This window comes from Procambarus clarkii, chromosome 1, assembly GCF_040958095.1.
Source record: "Procambarus clarkii isolate CNS0578487 chromosome 1, FALCON_Pclarkii_2.0, whole genome shotgun sequence".
Taxonomy (NCBI): domain Eukaryota; kingdom Metazoa; phylum Arthropoda; class Malacostraca; order Decapoda; family Cambaridae; genus Procambarus; species Procambarus clarkii.
The window spans coordinates 41191873-41213315 of NC_091150.1; the positions used below are offsets into that span (position 1 = coordinate 41191873).

At 46.9% G+C, this 21443-nt stretch overlaps 1 protein-coding gene across 1 annotated transcript in view; it reads right to left on the reverse strand.

The window, feature by feature from the left end:
* LOC123754251 (periaxin-like) overlaps positions 1–21034 on the reverse strand; it is a 25168-nt gene extending 4134 nt beyond the window's left edge. The window contains exons 1-4 of the mRNA XM_069322025.1: positions 20984–21034; positions 8375–9088; positions 7708–8325; positions 7333–7396 (exon numbers count right to left, since the gene is read on the reverse strand). Of these exons, the coding sequence (XP_069178126.1) occupies positions 7333–7396; positions 7708–8325; positions 8375–9088; positions 20984–21034 (1447 nt within the window). The remainder of the gene's footprint in view (positions 1–7332; positions 7397–7707; positions 8326–8374; positions 9089–20983) is intronic.
* Positions 21035–21443: the final 409 nt, after the last annotated feature.

The window sequence follows — 21443 nt, forward strand, 5'->3', positions numbered from 1 at the left end:
GAAAGAGGAAGGATGGGAGGGGAAAGGGAGAGAGGAAAAGTACGAGGAAAACAAGAAAGACAAAATCAATATTGGGACTAAAAATAAGAAATCAAATCAGAACTAAAATAATTTTTCTAATGATAGATTTAGAAAGTTCAATCGTGAAAATTTTGATTCAGAAAGGACAATTGTGAGCATTTTGATTTAGAAAAAAAAAACAATGAGAATTTAGATTTAGAAACAATAGTAATTGGTTCAACAATACTGTTGTGGTTGGATCACAATTACCAGACTTGAAGAACAAGGTTATAGAGAGCTTCTTAAAGTGTGTGTGTGTGTGTGTGTGTATGTGTGTGTGTGTGTGTGTGTGTGTGTGTGTGTGTGTGTGTGTGTGTGTGTGTGTGTGTGTGTGTGTGTGTGTATGTGTGTGTGTGTACTCACCTAGTTGTACTCACCTAGTTGTGCTTGCGGGGGTTAAGCTCTGGCTCTTTGGTCCCGCCTCTCAACTGTCAAACAACAGGTGTACAGGTTCCTGAGCCTATTGGGCTCTATCATATCTACACTTGAAACTGTGTATGGAGTCAGCCTCCACCACATCACTTCCTAATGCATTCCATTTGTCAACCACTCTGACACTAAAAAAGTTCTTTCTAATATCTCTGTGGCTCATTTGGGCACTCAGTTTCCACCTGTGTCCCCTAGTGCGTGTGCCCCTTGTGTTAAACAGCCTGTCTTTATCAACCCTGTCAATTCCCTTGAGGAATGTGTGTGTGTGTGTGTGTGTTGGTGTGTGTGTGTGTGTGTGTGTGTGTGTAGGGCCTCGCTCACCTCGAGACCCACTTAAAACGCTTCACTTAAACTCACTTAACTGATCCGGTCGCTAATTAGAACCAGTTATTGAAACCTCCAGATCTCAAGCGATCGTTTTCCTTGTCACGTTTTCTATTTTTTGTTAGAAAAACTACACCTTGTTCTAACGACGTGGTAACTTTAAAATAGAGGAGCTATAGTGACTTAAATGAATTAATATATTGAAAAAAGATTAATTATTGGTTCATATAACCAGCTCGATATAAGAGCTGTATATAATCCTGCTGCTTTGAATATAATAAATTCAAAGCGGAGACGATGTTTTTACATGACAGGTGAGAGTTTATTTAAATACATTAATACATTTTATACAACCATCAGGCAATTAGGAAGTTGTGAACATGTATAAGAACAACTCTTCCATCACACATAGGCCCCCAAGGTCTATGACACTGGGTTGTTTCTTGTAGTGAGACACTTCCCCCCACCCAGGAGACACTTTCCCCACCCAGAAGACACTTCCACCATCCAGGAGACACTTTCCCCATCCAGGAGACACTTTCCCCCTACCCAGGAGACACTTCCCCCACCCAGGAGACACTCCCCCCACCCAGGAGACACTTCCCCACCCAAGGGACACTTTCCCCCACCCAGGAGACACTCCCCCCACCCAGGAGACACTTCCCCCACCCAAGGGACACTTTCCCCCCACCCAGGAGACACTTCCCCCACCCAGGAGACACTCCCCCCACCCAGGAGACACTTCCCCCACCCAGGAGACACTTCCCCCACCCAGGAGACACTTCCCCCATCCAGAAGACACTTCCCCCATCCAGGAGACACTTTCCCCCTACCCAGGAGACACTTCCCCACCCAGGAGACACTCCCCCACCCAGGAGACACTTCCCCCACCCAAGGGACACTTTCCCCCCACCCAGGAGACACTTCCCCCACCCAGGAGACACTCCCCCCACCCAGGAGACACTTCCCCCACCCAGGAGACACTCCCCCCACCCAGGAGACACTTCCCCACCCAGGAGACACTCCCCCCACCCAGGAGACACTTCCCCCACCCAAGGGACACTTTCCCCCCACCCAGGAGACACTTCCCCCACCCAGGAGACACTTCCCCCACCCAAGGGACACTTTCCCCCCACCAGGAGACACTTCCCCACCCAGGAGACACTTTCCCCCCACCCAGGAGACACTTCCCCCACCCAGGAGACACTTCCCCCACCCAGGAGACACTTCCCCCACCCAGGAGACACTTCCCCCACCAGGAGACACTTCCCCCACCCAGGAGACACTTCCCCCACCCAGGAGACACTTCCCCCACCCAGGAGACACTTCCCCCACCCAGGAGACACTTCCCCCACCCAAGGGACACTTTCCCCCCACCCAGGAGACACTTCCCTCACCCAGGAGACACTTCCCCCACCCAAGGGACACTTTCCCCCCACCCAGGAGACACTTCCCCACCCAGGAGACACTTTCCCCCACCCAGGAGACACTTCCCCACCCAGGAGACACTTCCCCCACCCAGGAGACACTTCCCCCACCCAGGAGACACTTCCCCCACCCAGGAGACACTTCCCCCACCCAGGAGACACTTCCCCCACCCAGGAGACACTTCCCCCACCCAGGAGACACTTCCCCCACCCAAGGGACACTTTCCCCCACCCAGGAGACACTTCCCCCACCCAGGAGACACTTCCCCACCCAAGGGACACTTTCCCCCCACCCAGGAGACACTTCCCCCCACCCAGGAGACACTTCCCCCACCCAAGGGACACTTTCCCCCCACCCAGGAGACACTTCCCCCACCCAGGAGACACTTCCCCCACCCAGGAGACACTTCCCCCACCCAGGAGACACTTTCCCCCACCCAGGAGACACTTCCCCCCACCCAGGAGACACTTCCCCCCACCCAGGAGACACTTCCCCCACCCAGGAGACACTTCCCCCCACCCAGGAGACACTTCCCCCACCCAGGAGACACTTCCCCCCACCCAGGAGACACTTCCCCCACCAGGAGACACTTCCCCCACCCAGGCATGTCACGCCAGTTCTGAAGATGACCGCCAGTTCTCCCTATCACCAGATGACCAGTGCTGAAGATGGCAGTTCTCGCTGTAAAGCTGTAAGCAGACCAACACTGACTTGTACATGTATATGATCCTGTGGCGCCTGGATCGAACCCAGGACCACAGGATCACAAGTCCAGCGTGCTGTCCGCTCGGCCGCCCGGCTCCCAGTATGAGTATAAAGTATATATGGAAGCTGATCAGAGTTACATTTCACCTTTGTAAATGCACATTAATGACACTATGTAAAAGACACATCAAACACTTTATATAGGGCATACGTAAATCTGTGTATCTATGTATTTACGTATGTAGGTTAGCTTAGCATTTTAAAAGCACCGAATCACCTTCTGTGGTTGATTGTTCAATAAACCCTTGAACTATATGTTTAACAGATATCTAACCCTGTCCATGGAGGACAGAAGAAAATGTATATATGCTGGTTAGCATTGTAACTGTGTGGCCACGTCTGTGGTAGAAAATAATAATAATAAAAAAAAACTGACTTGAGCTCTTCATGCGGGACCTTCGCCTCACCTCACCACCTACAGGAGACGAGAGGTGAGGCATAAACCTCTCCTCTTGCAAATTACGTCTGAATTTAGCCGTTTGTCCGTATGGTCGAAAACAGATGTAATTTGAAAATGAAACAAAAATTGGAAATAAATTTCGGATTTTTTTTATCCAAAACAGTAAGTTGAGGGACTTATGGTAGGTTAGGAGGACAGGAAATTCTCCTAAGGTTTTAAAACGTCATGAAAAACGATAATTGAATGTGTCCTCTCCTAACCTAACAGACTATAAGCTGGAGGACCCAAACAGAAAACGGGACAGTACATCACTTTCGTGAGCCGATTTCATTTCAAATTACGTCAGTTTATGGGCCGTAGCGCGCATACCAGCGAAAAGCGTCGTTATTTTGAGAGGACGGGTTGGGCCCACCTGGCACACACACACACTGGTGGTGGCTCTGACTGCAGCCAGTGCCACAGTGGACAAGAATGGATCGTTGGACCCAAAATATACCAGGTTTTGTGCAATTATATTCGTCGACGACAACACCGTATCTTTCCCTAGGCTTAGCACAGTAGTACTAAGCTTCGTTCTCGGCTCGCAGTCCAGTATACCGTGGGTTCGATTCCCGGGAGGGACAGAAATGGTTTGAGCCCATTTTTTTCACCCAATGCCTCTGTTCACCCAGCAGTAACTATAGGTACCCGGGAGTTAGGGAGCTGTTGTGGGGGGTTGTATCCTGGGGAGGGCCTATAGTTGGACCTGTGGGCGGGGTGGGGGGCTTGGAGAGTACCTTGATACAAGCTTAAAGTATATATATACATATATGTTATACATATATATATATATATATAAATATTTGTATATATATATATATAATATATATATATATATATATATATATATTATATATATATATATATATATATATATATACTCAGGTTTCCTATCCCCGACGAAATTAATTATATACGTATTAAAATTAGAACTTATAGCATATATTAGGCCTAAGATTGTTTTTAGGCCTAGGACAGACGGGTCGTTTGGAGTAGTACAATAGCACAAAATGTGAATTTTTGGGAACGGTCCAAGTTTGTTCGTTTGATCAACAGTTGTTGTCAGCGCTGTGTTACCCCCTGTAACGCCCTGACCCCTCACGTGTACCGTGATGGCGTTACCACACGTAACAGCGTCTACGGTGATGGCGTTACCACACGTAACAGCGTCTACGGTGATGGCGTTACCACACGTAACAGCGTCTACGGTGATGGCGTTACGACACGTAACAACGTCTACGATGATGGCGTTACCACACGTAACAGCGTCTACGGTGATGACGTTACCACACGTAACAACGTCTACGGTGATGACGTTACCACACGTAACAACATCTTCGGTGATGGCGTTACCACACGTAACAGCGTCTCACCGTACTACGCAAGACGCACACTCTTCCTTGAAAATAATTCGCTATTAAACATACTCCAGTAATGAGAGCTGCGGCCAGGTCAGTCCGTATAATTACTCCAAGCCACCAAAAGCTTCTCGGAAACGTTGAGAAGAGAACTATATTGACTTGCTGTAATGTTGTGCTGAACGGAAGTGGAAGAACGTAATATTACTCGGAAGTTAGGTAATTTACAGCGAAATAAGACCAGAAGTAAATGGCAGGCGACGCCAGAGAAAGTCGACGAGGCACTCATGTTGACGAGGCACTCAGGTCGACGAGGCACTCAGGTCGACGAGGCACTCAGGTCAACGAGGCACTCAGGTCGACGAGGCACTCTGGTCGACGAGGCACTCAGCGCTTGACTGTCTCCCAAGAACCTTAGAACTCTGGTTCACAACCCCAGATCCGTATAACGGTTAAAGAACCTCATGTCTGTGAACCTCAAAACCTCAGAAACATCGGCGCAGCGTCGACACGGCGCCAACACAGCCACCGGACAGCCAATACCGAAAGTTCCCACCAAACACCGCACGGGGCACCGGTAACAGTTACCGAGTAGGCCAAGCTGCCAAGCTACCAAGCTGCAAAGCTGTCAAGCTGTCAAGGAGGAAACCCAGCAGCGTCTGACCTCAACGTTCCAGGCTGCAGCGCATCAAGAATCGAGAGAGATCCATGATCTGGAACCATAGAGCGTGCTGCCTCTTCAGTATCATACAGTACCTCCACCACACGAGGCCCGGATACTGTATACAGGACAGATCCTGTATACAATTGACATCTTCAGACACATTAAAGTCACTATATCCCACACTGAGTACCCCTACAAGGGGAACAAATGAACTTTCCCGTACCAGAACACACGAGAGAACACGGCGATGAACAGTTCTTTCAGGCATTTACCTGGTGGTGAAGTGTGAGATGACAGAGAGACTGGAGCAGAGCATCCACTGGAGAGGAGTAGTAGTAGGAGGTGGTGGTAGGCGAGGTGTGGGCCGACCTTACCGCTGGTGCAGTGACACTGATCCCTGCCCGCCGCCCACACACACACGCCAGGGGCCTCGCTATCAACAACGCTCACTACCCACCGGCTTAAAGCCTGCGCACCTTGTTACGCTCCGGATAAAAAGGCAGACCGGGAGCCTGTCTGCGTCGGTATAGTGTCTCTCTCTCTCTCTTCTCCTTGTCTCTCTTACCACTTGTTTCCTCTTTGTCTCTGTCTCTGTCTCTGTCTCTGTCTCTCTGTCTGTCTCTGTCTCTCTCTCTCTTTCTTTCTCTTCTCCCACCACTTGTCTCTTCCATTCCCTGTCCTTTCCACACATGTTCTCTTCCTCCCCCCCCCGTCTCTCACTCAACTGTCTCTTCCTCCCTCGGTCTCTCCCCACCCATTGCCTGTCCCACCTAGTCTCTCCCACTCCTTGTCTTCTCTACCTCCCTGTCTCTCCCTGCCCCTGCTGTCTCTCCCTCCCCTCCTGTCTTCCTCCCTCTGACTTTCCTCCCTCCTGTCTCTCCCTGCCCCTGCTTGCGTCCCTCACCACAGGGTCCACAGCACCAGTGAGGGAGGGACCACCAGCAACCCCTCGCCAGTGGATCACCATTTTTATTATTTGTCATGAATAACATTCACAGCAAAATATTATGTCTATAATCCTTCCCTTCCTCTGAATCCTTCACACCCGTCTTTATTGCTTTCCCTTCTCTTTTCCCTCTCTCTCTCTCCTCTTCCTTTTTCACTTCTCCCTCTCTTTTTATCGTCTCTTTCCCCCCCTCCCTTCCATCAACACAAACCCTCAGGTCATATGAGGATTGTAAAATACTTTGTATGTACTATTATTATCTTCTATTGTGATTGTTGAATCCGCAGCGTCTGAGGCCACTCTGAGTACTGATCTTTTTCTGCCTGCACGCTTGAGCTTGAGCTCTTGGACTCAGTGAAGCAATGACTCTTGAACTCTTGGACTCAATGGACGCAATGACTCTAGGACTCAATGGACGCAATGACTCTTGGACTCAATGGACGTAATGACTCCCTACTTGTCTATCATATCTAATTTGAATGTGCTGATGGAGGTGGCTTCTGTTACCTCCTCTTCGTCTAGTTCATGCCTTTCACATCCTCTCTTTGTGGTGTTTAGCGTAGCAAACAATCCTCCTCTCACACCCTGCCAATTCCGGTAAGTATTTTAGAGAGAGAGCGAGAGAGAGAGAGAGAGAGAGAGAGAGAGAGAGAGAGAGAGAGAGAGAGAGAGAGAGAGAGAGAGAGAGGAGAGAGAGAGAGAGAGAGAGAGAGAGAGAGAGAGAGAGAGACAGAGACAGACAGACAGACAGACAGAGACAGACAGCCTCCAGCATATAAGGGCAGAGCTTCAACTCCTGATTTCAATTATCAATCGTCTAATATAATGTCTCTCGATTATTTCTATTTCATGTCTACTTTTTAACAAATATAAATGGAGTAAACCTTTACTATTTTCCTTTCTAGTGTGTTCCACTTACCTGCCTGAGCCTTGCGGTCACCCGCAGTACTCTGTGATTGGTACTTTGTCAAAAATATATATATCTACAATAGACATTTTCTCAAGAGACCTAATTAGTTTTTTATAAATTAAATAATTGAACCACACATGTGAAGTGAAAGTGTAGTCTGCTCCTCAGTAAGGACTTGATAACGGGCCGGGAGGGTCCCGAACCAGCGCGCAGGTTCGAACCCTTATCAAAGCCCTTGTGGCGTTGTTCATTTGCTATATCCCGTTATTGTGATGTCTGTGAGTATTATTATTATTATTATTATTATTTTATTATTATTATTATTATTATTATTATTATTATTAGAGCTTGCATGCATGTTCTCGTGTTATGTAGCAGCTTAACGTAGACATTCAGTCTTTTTGATCGACTCTTTTTGGGAGCCTTGGGAGCCTTGGGAGCCTTGGGACCCTGCACCTTGGGAGCCTGCACCTTGGGAGCCTGCACCTTGGGAGCCTGCACCTTGGGAGCCTGCACATTGGGAGCCTGCACCTCGGGAGCCTGCACATTGGAACCCTGCACCTTGGGAGCCTGCACCTTGGGACCCTGCACCTTGGGAGCCTGCACCTTGGGAGCCTGCACCTTGGGAGCCTGCACATTGGAACCCTGCACCTTGGGAGCCTGCACCTTGGGAGCCTGCACCTTGGGAGCCTGCACCTTGGGACCCTGCACCTTGGGACCCTGCACCTTGGGAGCCTGCACCTTGGGACCCTGCACCTTGGGAGCCTTGGGAGCCTTGGGAGCTTTGGGACCCTGCACCTTGGGACCCTGCACCTTGGGACCCTGCACCTTGGGAGCCTGCACCTTGGGAGCCTGCACCTTGGGACCCTGCACCTTGGGAGCCTGCACCTTGGGAGCCTGCACCTTGGGAGCCTGCACCTTGGGAGCCTGCACCTTGGGAGCCTGCACCTTGGGACCCTGCACCTTGGGAGCCTGCACCTTGGGAGCCTGCACCTTGGGACCCTGCACCTTGGGACCTGCACCTTGGGAGCCTGCACCTTGGGACCTGCACCTTGGGAGCCTGCACCTTGGGAGCCTGCACCTTGGGAGCCTGCACCTTGGGAGCCTGCACCTTGGGAGCCTGCACCTTGGGACCCTGCACCTTGGGACCCTGCACCTTGGGAGCCTGCACCTTGGGAGCCTGCACCTTGGGACCCTGCACCTTGGGAGCCTGCACCTTGGGAGCCTGCACCTTGGGAGCCTGCACCTTGGGACCCTGCACCTTGGGAGCCTGCACCTTGGGAGCCTGCACCTTGGGAGCCTGCACCTTGGGAGCCTGCACCTTGGGACCCTGCACCTTGGGAGCCTGCACCTTGGGACCCTGCACCTTGGGAGCCTGCACCTTGGGAGCCTGCACCTTGGGACCCTGCACCTTGGGAGCCTGCACCTTGGGAGCCTGCACCTTGGGAGCCTGCACCTTGGGACCCTGCACCTTGGGAGCCTGCACCTTGGGAGCCTGCACCTTGGGAGCCTGCACCTTGGGAGCCTGCACCTTGGGACCCTGCACCTTGGGAGCCTGCACCTTGGGACCCTGCACCTTGGGAGCCTGCACCTTGGGAGCCTGCACCTTGGGACCCTGCACCTTGGGAGCCTGCACCTTGGGAGCCTGCACCTTGGGAGCCTGCACCTTGGGACCCTGCACCTTGGGAGCCTGCACCTTGGGAGCCTGCACCTTGGGAGCCTGCACCTTGGGACCCTGCACCTTGGGACCCTGCACCTTGGGACCCTGCACCGAGTAGTGATGAACACTGACAATTGTCCGTAAAAGAGGATGGCATAACAAACATATTAGAGGAACTAAGAGAAGGTTAAACCGGACTTTAATACAAATACAGAAGCCAGACTTATAACAATGTGGGTGCTCTTCTAATTGTGCTTAGTTAATTATGCTTACAATGCGTAGAATTTCGGGTATTTGGTCCCACCTCTCAACTGTCAATCAACAGGTTCCTACATTTGAAACTGTGTATGGAGTCAGCCTCATCCGTCTCACTTTTAAGTTGGAGGCGATGAGTCACAATAACGGGGCTGTAGGTGTGATGACCAACCACACGCCAGAAACGAGGAGACGACGACGTTTCGGTCCTCGAACATTGGCAACTCACTTTTAAGTTCATTTTGTTCGTTCACTACTCTGACAAATTGCATTTAATGTCACTGTGGCTCATTTAAATATGTAGTTTCCGCCTGTATCTCCTTATTTGTGTATCACCGATTCCAAATAATGCCTTGTCAATTCTCTTTATATTTTGCATGTGGTGATCATGTCCTCGCTAATTCTTCTGACTTCCAGTGACGAAATATAATTCCTTTAGACTTTCCTCACAACTCCTAACTCTCAGCTCTTGTACTAGTATAGTGGTATCTGAACTCTCTCCAGCTTCGTCTTGTATTTAACGAGATGACGACTCCAGGCTCGCGCTGCACATTCAAAAATTTGTCTAACGTACGTGGTAGACAGGTTTCTAAATAACTCCATTTGGGTTTCAGATGGGTGGCTGTTCTCATGTTTGTTAGGGTTGAATATACAGATGGTGCTGTATATTTATGGTGTGCCCCGGGTGACAGGTCCTCTGAGACATCTGCCTCTCATCTTATTCTCAGTTCGCTTCTTGGAGAGTTTCCTATAAACATTTGTGTTTTGAGTCGTAAATCCTGCTGCCATCACCCAGCTTTATTACCTGCATTTGTTGGAGTTAAACTCTATTGGCCACTTCATTTTTTCAGTTAGTTTTTCCGGATACTTTCTTGCAGTCTTCTATCTTTTTTTTTTGGTAATCTTCCCTAATGTGTGTGTGTGTGTTTGTGTGTGTGTGTGTGTGTGTGTGGTGTGTGTGTGTGTGTGTGTGTGTGTGTGTGTGTGTGTGTGTTTGTGTGTGTGTGTGTGTGTGTGTGTGTCGCACCACAGAGATCGGTACCGAGTGTGGCTGCAAATAATTAATGATGCTTCAAGTTGTCCTGTTTAGCCACGCAGCCAGCCCCCCCCCCCCCCCCCAACACACACGCACTGGGGGGGCCTCGCGGCTGAGTGGACAGCGCTCGGGGGTCGTAGTCCCAACGGCCCGGGTTCGATTCCCCGCCGAGGCAGAATCAAATAGACAGAGTTTCTTTCCCTTTAAGCACCTGTTCACCTAGCAGTAAACAGGTACCTGGGAGTTAGACAGCTGCTACGGGCTGCTTCCTGGGGTGTGTACTACTATAATGGTCCTAGAGGCGGGGTCCAGGAGCTAATAGCTCCATTTTATTTTTTCATGCAGTCATATTCCTTTAATGACTCTCATATCTCTGTAATCGTGTATGTCGCTAACATATGTCGTTGATATGTGTGCCTGTGTCATCTGTGTATACATCACTGTGTCATCTGTGTATACATCCCTGTGTCATCTGTGTATACATCACTGTGTCATCTGTGTATACATCCCTGTGTCATCTGTGTATACATCCCTGTGTCATCTGTGTATACATCCCTGTGTCATCTGTGTATACATCCCTGTGTCATCTGTGTATACATCCCTGTGTCATCTGTGTATACATCCCTGTGTCATCTGTGTATACATCCCTGTGTCATCTGTGTATACATCCCTGTGTCATCTGTGTATACATCCCTGTGTCATCTGTGTATACATCCCTGTGCCATCTGTGTATACATCCCTGTGTCATCTGTGTATACATCCCTGTGTCATCTGTGTATACATCCCTGTGTCATCTGTGTATACATCCCTGTGCCATCTGTGTATACATCCCTGTATGTGTTGCCAGAAACTGTGTTCTGTAAACTTAAGACTGTTGTTGTTTTTCAATGTCATGGATAACTAAGGTCCCCCGTGGCGCAGTGGTAGAACACCCGCGAGCGCTTTGGCCTGGGTTCGTATCCTGGCCCGGGAAGGATTGACCGGGTGCCAATCCTGAACTGTTGCCCCTGTTCACCCAGCCGTGAGTGGGTACCTGGTGGTTAAACAAACTGGCGGGTCGTATTCCGGGGAAAATTAGGATTAAGGGGTTTTAGGATTAAATTAGGACTTGAATTAAACCGAAACGCTACGCGTGCCGGCGGCTGTACAAGAGTGTATAGGATCTCTTGTATATAAGGTTCCCCGGTAACTGCTCGTGTTCTATGTGAGGGATAACTTAGGTTCCCCGGTAACTGCTCGTGTTCTATGTGAGGGATAACTTAGGTTCCCCGGTAACTGCTCGTGTTCTATGTGAGGGATAACTTAGGTTCCCCGGTAACTGCTCGTTTTCTATGTGAGGGATAACTTAGGTTCCCCGGTAACTGCTCGTGTTCTATGTGAGGGATAACTTAGGTTCCCCGGTAACTGCTCGTGTTCTATGTGAGGGATAACTTAGGTTCCCCGGTAACTGCTCGTGTTCTATGTGAGGGATAACTTAGGTTCCCCGGTAACTGCTCGTGTTCTATGTGAGGGATAACTTAGGTTCCCCGGTAACTGCTCGTGTTCTATGTGAGGGATAACTTAGGTTCCCTGGTAACTGCTCGTTTTCTATGTTGGGGTAATTAAGGAATCCAGTGTGTGCAGCTTTTGTTTGTTATGAATAACTAAAGTTTTCTATGTTAGGGGTAACTAAGGTTTTCTACGTTAGGGGTAACTAAGGTTTTCTATGTTAGGGGTAACTAAGGTTTTCTATGTTAGGGGTAACTAAGGTTTTTCTATGTTAGGGGTAACTAAAGTTCCCAGTATGCATTCGTACGACCAGAAGGTGTGGCCTTGGCAGCCGGTTTCATGCTAACGACTCCCTGGGAACTGGGGTATGAGGATAATGCGCATGGGATATGAGGATAGGGAGCAGGAATATGAGGATAAGGAGCGGGAATATGAGGATAAGGAGCGGGGATATGAGGATAAGGAGCGGGGATATGAGGATAAGGAGCAGGAATATGAGGATAAGGAACAGGAATATGAGGATAAGGAGCAGGAATATGAGGATAAGGAACAGGAATATGAGGATAAGGAACAGGAATATGAGGATAAGGAGCAGGAATATGAGGATAAGGAGCAGGAATATGAGGATAAGGACCGGGAATATGAGGATAAGGAGCAGGAATATGAGGATAAGGAGCAGGAATATGAGGATAAGGATCGGGAATATGAGGATAAGGAGCAGGAATATGAGGATAAGGAGCAGGAATATGAGGATAAGGAGCAGGAATATGAGGATAAGGAACAGGAATATGAGGATAAGGAGCAGGAAGATGAGGATAAGAAACAGGAATATGAGGATAAGGAGCAGGAATATGAGGATAAGGAGCAGGAATATGAGGATAAGGAGCAGGAATATGAGGATAAGGAGCAGGAATATGAGAATAAGGAGCAGGAATATGAGGATAAGGAGCGGGAATATGAGGATAAGGAGCGGGAATATGAGGATAAGGAGCAGGAATATGAGGATAAGGAGCAGGAATATGAGAATAAGGAGCAGGAATATAAGGATAAGGAGCAAAAAAAAATAAACTCAGCCATCGTTGATAGAACGCCGACTCTACAAAAGCAAAGGCGCCGCTCTACCGACCACTCCAAGTGGCTGTGTACCAAGGGACCCACAACAGCATGGTGGAACACTATAGTGTGTAAAGCCTCGCCATAACTAAAGGTAGACCGCATGTAACCCAACCAAATGTGAAGCTAATTACCAAATCTATTTAGCACGAACAGGCTGCTTGATCCCGCTGTTTCAGGGAGGTGAACTCTCTGAGGAACACACCTGCCAGGTGTATATGACAACACAGGTGTGTAAGGCCAACACACACACACCTGCCAGGTGTATATGTCAACACAGGTGTGTAAGGCCAACACACACACACCTGCCAGGTGTATATGTCAACACAGGTGTGTAAGGCCAACACACACACACACCTGCCAGGTGTATATGTCAACACAGGTGTGTAAGGCCAACACACACACACACCTGCCAGGTGTACAAGGCAGCTGTGAGAGCCAAGAATGTGTCAAGCTGTCTAACGAGACAATGAACGACTTCTCAGACAGAACAAGCTTTATAAAACTATAAAATTCCCCAACCTGAACGCACAAGTTGAAGGATAAAGATGGAATGTGAGGAGCGAGACTAAAGAAGAACAGAGAAGTAAACATTAAACATTTATTTCACTAGTGAAGGAATGATCATAAACATCTGGCAGCTATGTTTTGTCTGGTACGCTGAAAGGGGAAAAATGTTGTGTGAAGAGATACATAAACATTAGCGAGAAGATCGTGCTCACACCAGACGGCACCGCTCCTGTGCCAGGGAAGTCCACTACGGGCTCACCATAGCCCGTGCTACTTGGAACTTGTTCCGAGTAACTGAATCTATAACAACAACAACAACAACATGGTACACACACACAACGATGTTCAATATGACTTAGTTTTTCTTACTTTTTAATACCTTGTGAATGTTTAAAAAAAGAAAAAAAAGAAAAAGAGGTTAAGATGGGGTTAGGAGCGTGTTTGTGTAATTACCTAAGTGTAGTTACACTTACCTAAGTGTAACAAAGAGGGCGCGCATGACAACTGAGTGGACAGCGCTTCGGATTTGTAGTCCTGAGGTTCCGGATTCGATCCCCGGTGGAGGCGGAGACAAATGGGCAAAATGCATTCCATGTGTAACCTACTCTGACACTGAAAAAGTTCTTTCTAGTGATAGAAAGGTAGATATGATAGAGCCCAGTAGGCTCAGGAACCTGTACACCAGTTGATTGACAGTTGAGAGGCGGGACCAAAGAGCCAGAGCTCAACAGTCTCCGCGGCGTAGTGGTAAGACACTCACCTGGCGTTCCGGGAGTGCTTTGTCCTGGGTTCGTATCCTGGCCGGGGAGGATTTACTGGGCGCAAATCCTTAACTGTAGCCTCTGTTGTTTGTTGTTCTTTAACTCAACGGTAAAATGGGCACCTGGTTGTAAAAGCGACACTTCGCGGGGTCGTATTCCAGGGACCACAGGATTAAGGACCTGCCTGAAGCGTTATGTGTACTAGTGGATGTACAAGAATGTAACAACTCTTGTATATAAAAAGAAAATAGTGGCTCATTTGGGTACTAAGTTTCCACCTGTTTTAAGCACCCCCCCCCACCAACACAACACCCTCACCCCCAGCCAACACCCCCCCCCCCAGCAACACCCCCCAACACCCCCCCCCCAGCAACCCCCCCCCACAGCAACACAACATGCCCCATACCCATGCCCCAGAGTACACCTTCCCCCACCAAGGCCACACAGGGCAAGCATTCTCTCCCACAAACAAGTCAATTAAGACTAATGACTTCCAACAATACTGCCTCGTTATTGTCTCTCCTTCCCCTCTCTACTCCCTTTCTCCTCACCTCTCTCTCTCTCTCTCTCTACTTTATTCATTTTCCTCGTCATTCCCTCTCACTTCCTCTTCTGCCTTTCTAATATTACACTAATTCATCTCTTAATTCCATTCCCTTTTTAATACACTTTCTCCCTGTTTTATCTTATTTATCCTCCTCTGGGTCAACTCATTCCTCCTCATCTTACTCATATCTATTGTATCAGCCTCATTTTCCTCCTGCTGCTCTATCTCGCTCTCGAGGAAGGTCTCTCAGAGGCCTCCCCAATAGAGGCAGACTCCGGTTCCTCTTGTACGGAGCGTCCTCTCTTGCCACAGTATCCAGCAGCTGAGAGCACAGGATTGTATTCACCTAGTTCTATTCACCTAGTTGTATCCACCTAGTTGTGCTTGCGGGGGTTGAACTCTGCTCTTTCAGCCCGCCTTTCAACCAATCAACAGTTATTAACTACTAACTAACTTTTTTTTCACACACATATACACCCCGGGAAGCAGCCCGTAACAGCTGTCTAACTCCCAGATACCTATTTACTGCTAGGTAACAGGAGCATCAGGGTGAAAGAAACTCTGCCCATTTTTGTTTCCCGCCGGTGCTGGGAATCGAACCCCCAGACCACAGGACTACGTATCCAGGGTCCATTCAGCCACCGGCGCCCCAATGTGTACATGTGTGTATGTACACATGTGTGTGTATGTACACATGTGTGTATATACACATGTGTGTGTATATGTGCGTGTGTGTATTGTTATGCCTGTAATTACTGAGGAGATATTTTCCTATTATTACCCATTTCTTTATTTAATTAGTTTTAATGTTCTTGATGTAATTTTTATACAATTTTAGCCCAACGGACCGTAAAGCCGGATTTACTTTATAGTCCATCCGGCTTTACTACACACACACACACTTATATATATATATATATATGTCGTACCTAGTAGCCAGAACGCACTTCTCAGCCTACTATGCGAGGCCCGATTTGTCTAATAAGCCAAGTTTTCATGAATTAATATATTTTCTCTAATTTTTTTCTTATGAAATGATAAAGCTACCCATTTTATTATGTATGAGGTCAATTTTTTTTTATTGGAGTTAAAATTAATGTAGATATATGACCGAACCTAACCAACCCTACCTAACCTAACCTATCTTAATAGGTTAGGTTAGGTTAGTTGGCCGAAAAAGTTAGGTTAGGTTAGGTAGGTTAGGTAGTCGAAAAACAATTAATTCATGAAAACTTGGCTTATTAGGCAAATCGGGCCTTGCATAGTAGGCTGAAAAGTGCGTTCTGGCTACTAGGTACGACATATATATATATATATATATATATATATATATATATATATATATATATATATATATATATATATATATATATATATATATGTGTGTGTGTGTGTGTGTGTGTATTCCATTCAGCTAGTCAATCAGAGGCTCGAACCCCGCACCACAGAGACAGTAGCCAGCCGCACTATACCTACTGAGCCACTAACGAGATAACCCACGAGACAATGTTATTATCTCTCCCAGTTTCTCCTCTCTCTCTACCCTCTCATTCTCTTCTCCCCCACTCTCTTCCTCTCTCTTCCACAGAGAGAGAGAGAGAGAGAGAGAGAGAGAGAGAGAGAGAGAGAGAGAGAGAGAGAGAGAGAGAGAGAGAGAGAGAGAGAGAGAGAGAGAGAGAGAGAGAGAGAGAGAGAGAGGTGCAGAAATAACCAGTACAAATGGGTAGTTGACCTGTGAGAGAGATGACGGGGAGATATGGCCGCCAGGAGCCCAGTCTGACAGCGTCGTCAGTCCTCAGGGAATGTATTTATGTCCCCGTCCAAGTGACGTCACTGGCCCAGACGGCAGAGTGACAGGACCCAGCTGAACACAGCTGCCACGTGCTGTGACGTGAGGTCTGGGACAGGTGTACAAACACCTGTGACATGTGCAGTAATACTTCTGGGACAGGGGTACCAATACGAGGTCTGGGGGCAGGGGTACCAACACAAGGTCTAGGGGCAGGCGTACCAACACTAAGTTTAATCACTAAGTCAATAAAACCAAAAAGGTGAAATACAAAACAAAAAAAAATCCCCTAAAATAGAAAACGTGTTCCTCTGTAATTTCGATAAATTTTGAACAGATACTTGTCCAAGTTCTTAACATTTCAATTTTATATTTATTTACGAAATTGAGGTCAATTCATAAGTAGCATATTTTGACTTATGCTTAAGTTGGTGGTCAAGTGTCTACTTCTGTTTATCCTAAGCCTACATACCCGGCTTTTATATTAACATTTTGTCCTAAACTATTCAAGTTGCATACAATTGAACTTTATTTAATAGATCTTTCACTCTTTGTTGTAGTCACGGTTGATCTGATCTTGAGAGCTCTTGCACAGAGCTCTTTTATCAACTGCTTTTCCAAGTAAAGAATTTTACAAGGAGTCTGAGGAAATTCTTATATACTAAACTCCTCCCTATCAGCTAAGATCCGACCCCCTGAACGTGCTAGGCTCGCAGTATCTTACTATGTGTAAGGCTTGAATGGTCCCAAAGTATATAAGTTTTTCCAACAGAACTCCAAATGATTCCTCAAGGATTCGAACCTGGGCCGTCAGGGTAGTATAGCCCACTGAGGGAACGTTTGGAATTCAGTTTAAAAAGTAATGCCTAGAGATCATTCACACACACACACATTATATATATATATATATATATATATATATATATATATATATATATATATATATATATATATATGCGAACAAGCCTGAATGGTCCCCAGGACAATATGCAACTGAAAACTCACACCCCAGAAGTGACTCGAACCCATACTCCCAGAAGCAACGCAACTGGTATGTACAAGACGCCTTAATCGATTAAGGCGTCTTGTACATACCAGTTGCGTTGCTTCTGGGAGTATGGGTTCGAGTCACTTCTGGGGTGTGAGTTTTCAGTTATATATAATATATATATATATATATATATATATATATATATATATATATATATATATATATATATATATATATATATATATATATATTTGCGGTTTAAAGTATTATGATTACATTATTTTTCACTTAGGAATGATCGGTAAATACAGTTCCCGATATTACACACATAATAATAATAATAATGATATTAATAATAATAATATTAATTCAGAGGCGAGTCAGGTAATATTGCAAGGTTGATCGTGGGAGTTGATGTTGGCAGAGTGTCACTTGGCACTGTTTTCTTTTGACATAAAGATCCCATCTCGCCTATGTTGTGCACGTACCCAACAGCAATGACTGGAGAAAAAAAATTGAGTGAAGCTAGCCCTGAGCGGCTGTCCTCCAACCTCGGACAGACAGACAGACATTTTCATTTACGGGTAAAGACATGTCTACCACTAATCTGCCAACTTACTCTCTCACCTAATTTTTATGGTATTAACCAATTCATTAAAAACGCGACTTAAGAGAACAAATTAAAGTATGGGAATACTGACGTTTTCTGTGGATCAGCCTCGATTGGTTAGGCCGGCCGCTTGGATTCGTACGTTTCTGGTTGGCCTAAACAGTCGGGATGTTTTGCAGAGTGGCAGATCAAGAGGACGGGGGTGAAGGTGCTCCCTGGCCAGAGCAGCACAACACAAACACCGGTGTTGCTCAGGGAAAGAACCAAATTCGTATGCACCACTTAGCCTTGAAGCGCTCCCTGGTATGCCTTTATACTCGAGAATTTGCGCCCGCTGCTAATGTGTAGGGCTGCCAGTGTGTGTGTGTGTGTGTGTGTGTGTGTGTGTGTGTGGTGTGTGTGTGTGTGTGTGTGTGTGTGTGTGTGTGTGTGGTGTGTGTGTGTACTCGCCTATTTATGCTTGCGGGGGTTGAGCTCTGGCTCTTTGGTCCCGTCTCTCAACTGTCAATCAACTGGTGTACAGATGCCTGAGCCTACTGGGCTCTATCATATCTACACTTGAAACTGTGTATGGAGTCAGCCTCCACCACATCACTGCCTAATGCATTCCACCCGTTAACTACTCTGACACTGAAAAAGTTCTTTCTAACGTCCCAGTGGCTTATTTTGGTACTCAGTCTCCATCTATGTCCCCTTGATTCAGATTTAGAAGAACCAAGTAATGCCCAGAGACCTGAAAGCTGCAGTATTAAAAGTTATGACAAGTTTTATAATAATAGGTATTTGTATGGTCAGCACAGTAACCGGACCAGGCAATGTGATGTAGTCATTGCGCGAATTCGCCTTGGCTATAGACACATCTGGCAGGTTAGTGAGGCTGAGCCACTACCAGAATACTCAGATTGTAAACTCTGTGACAAACCTTTAATGCATTCACTAGAACACTATATTGTTGAATGTGAAACCGTAAAAGACTTTAGACCTCCTGGCCTCTTGTACCACCAACTGTGTAACTATTTTATTAACTCAGGTGTTCTGGACGACATCCTAACACTATACCCAAAATTTGCTTGTCCATTTAAAGAATGAAGAACAATTTTTATTTATATTACTTCTAAGCTGCATCACTTATGAACCCATCCCTGCCCTTGTGTGGCAGTGCACAATAGAAAGTTGTTTTCACATATCCATATATTAAAACATTGATTGTAACCATGATATATATGTGCTTCAGCCTACAGTTTAGACCTATTGTCTTATGTATGACCCTCTGTCCTGCGTGACAGTGAATACCAGCATTATCCTCACTTTAATAAGACTTTATCAAAATCCTCAGATTAGGCAAAATTGTAATTAATTTTGTCAATAAAGATATTAATAATAAAATAATGTTCGTGTACCACCCGTGTTAAAAAGTTTATCCTTATCTACCCTGTCAATTCCTCTGAGAATTTTGTAGGTAGTGATAATGTCTCCTCTTATTCTTTTGTCTTCCAGTGTCGTGAGGTGCATTTCACGAAGCCTTTCCTCGTAACTCATGTCTCTTAGTTCTGGGACTAGTCTAGTGGCATACCTCTGAACTTTTTCCAGCTTCGTCTTGTGCTTGACAAGATACGGGCTCCATGCTGGGGGCTGCATACTCCAGGATTGGTCTTACATATGCTGTGTACAAGGTTCTGAATGATTCCTTACACAGGTTCCTGAAGGCTGTTCTGATGTTAGCCAACCGAAACCGATTTCCCTTATGTCGATGCGTTCAGAGTGAAGACTAGGTCAAGTCTCGCTGGTTCATCGTTTCCTCTCATTCTTAAGAAGTTTCTTGTCGCCACCTCCAATAGTTTAGCTCTCCACGTATCCTCACCTCCATGCGGTTCCTTGTTCTCCCAGTTTATCCTTCCGTGATTGAAGTCCACCATGATGAACAGATGGGATTTCTACAAGCCGCAGAGGCTGCCCTCTCAATTATACTGTTAACTGCCATGTTGTTGTTGTCATACTCTTGCCTGAGTCTTCTGTCATTGGGTGGAGGGTTATATATCACTGCTACTACTATTCTTGGTTCTTTCCTTGTCATGGTGCCTGTTATCCCTCACAGCCCGGGATAGCCATCTCATTGAAGCTCCATTCTTTTCTCATTAGTAGGGCCCCTCCGCCTCCTCCCCTACCGTCCCTCTCTTTCAATAATAACCTATCTTTCCTTATAACTGTATAGTCTAACTATAACTGTGTGTGTGTGTGTGTAGAGTGTGTATGTGTTTGTGTGTGTGTTTGTGTGTGTATGTGTGTGTGTGTGTGTGTGTGTGTGTGTGTGGTGTGTGTGTGTGTGTGTGTGGTGTGTGGTGTGTGTGTGTGTGTGTGTGTGTGTGTGTGTGTGTGTGTGTGTGTGTGTGTATATGTGTGTGTGTGTGTGTGTGTGTGTGTGTGTGTGTGTGTGTGTGTGTGTGTGTGTGTGTGTGTGTGTGTGTGTGTGTGTGTGTGTGTGTGTGTGTGTAACTCACATTCCACTTGCTCATTTCTCTTCTCTTATATAATATTATACTGTCTAGTTATCACTATTACTTTCCTTCTCTCTCTCATTCTCCTTTACTTTGTCTCCGTCTCTTTCTTTCTCCCCTCACACTCTTTCCCCTCCCCCTTCTCTCTCTCTCCTCTCTCTCTCTCCCTACTCTCACCACCCTCTCACCACACCGCTGCTCCTCTGGGAGTCAGAACATAAACACTTGCTAACAGACACTAAGAAGTCAGTTGGGGATTCAACAAGAAGTTAATTATTGCAGATTTCTTTGGTCGAAATTAAGTCGAGCATCACAGTCCTGTGTAGTATTATATGGTCCTGTTTAGTACCTCGTGGCTTGACTGTGGTGCGTTGAGTGTCACTCCACCAGTGTGGGTCCACTCACGGTACCTCCAGCATTAGGCTTTAACAAAATCTCAGCGCCTCGACTGGCCATGTCTCACAAATCTCAGCGCCTCGACTGGCCATGTCTCACAAATCTCAGCGCCTCGACTGGCCATGTCTCACAAATCTCAGCGCCTCGACTGGCCATGTCTCACAAATCTCAGCGCCTCGACCCTCGAAGCAGCCGAAGCTTCAGTAAATCATTTGCTGGTGATAGTTTGGTGATAATTTGATTGTATAAAGTGTAATTTTTAAGATTACTGACAAGTTGGTCTCTCGTGAGCCTCACTGACTGGTGATGGGTGGGGTGAGGGGGGGGGGGAAGGGGTAAGGGGGGAGAGGGAAGGGGTGAGGAGGCTTCAAGGAGGGAAAGCGGGGTGGGGGGGGGGGGAGGGGGATGATTGTGTGAAGTGAGGGAGATAAACTGCCTTGTAGAGAGACTTGTGAGCCTCTTCTCACAA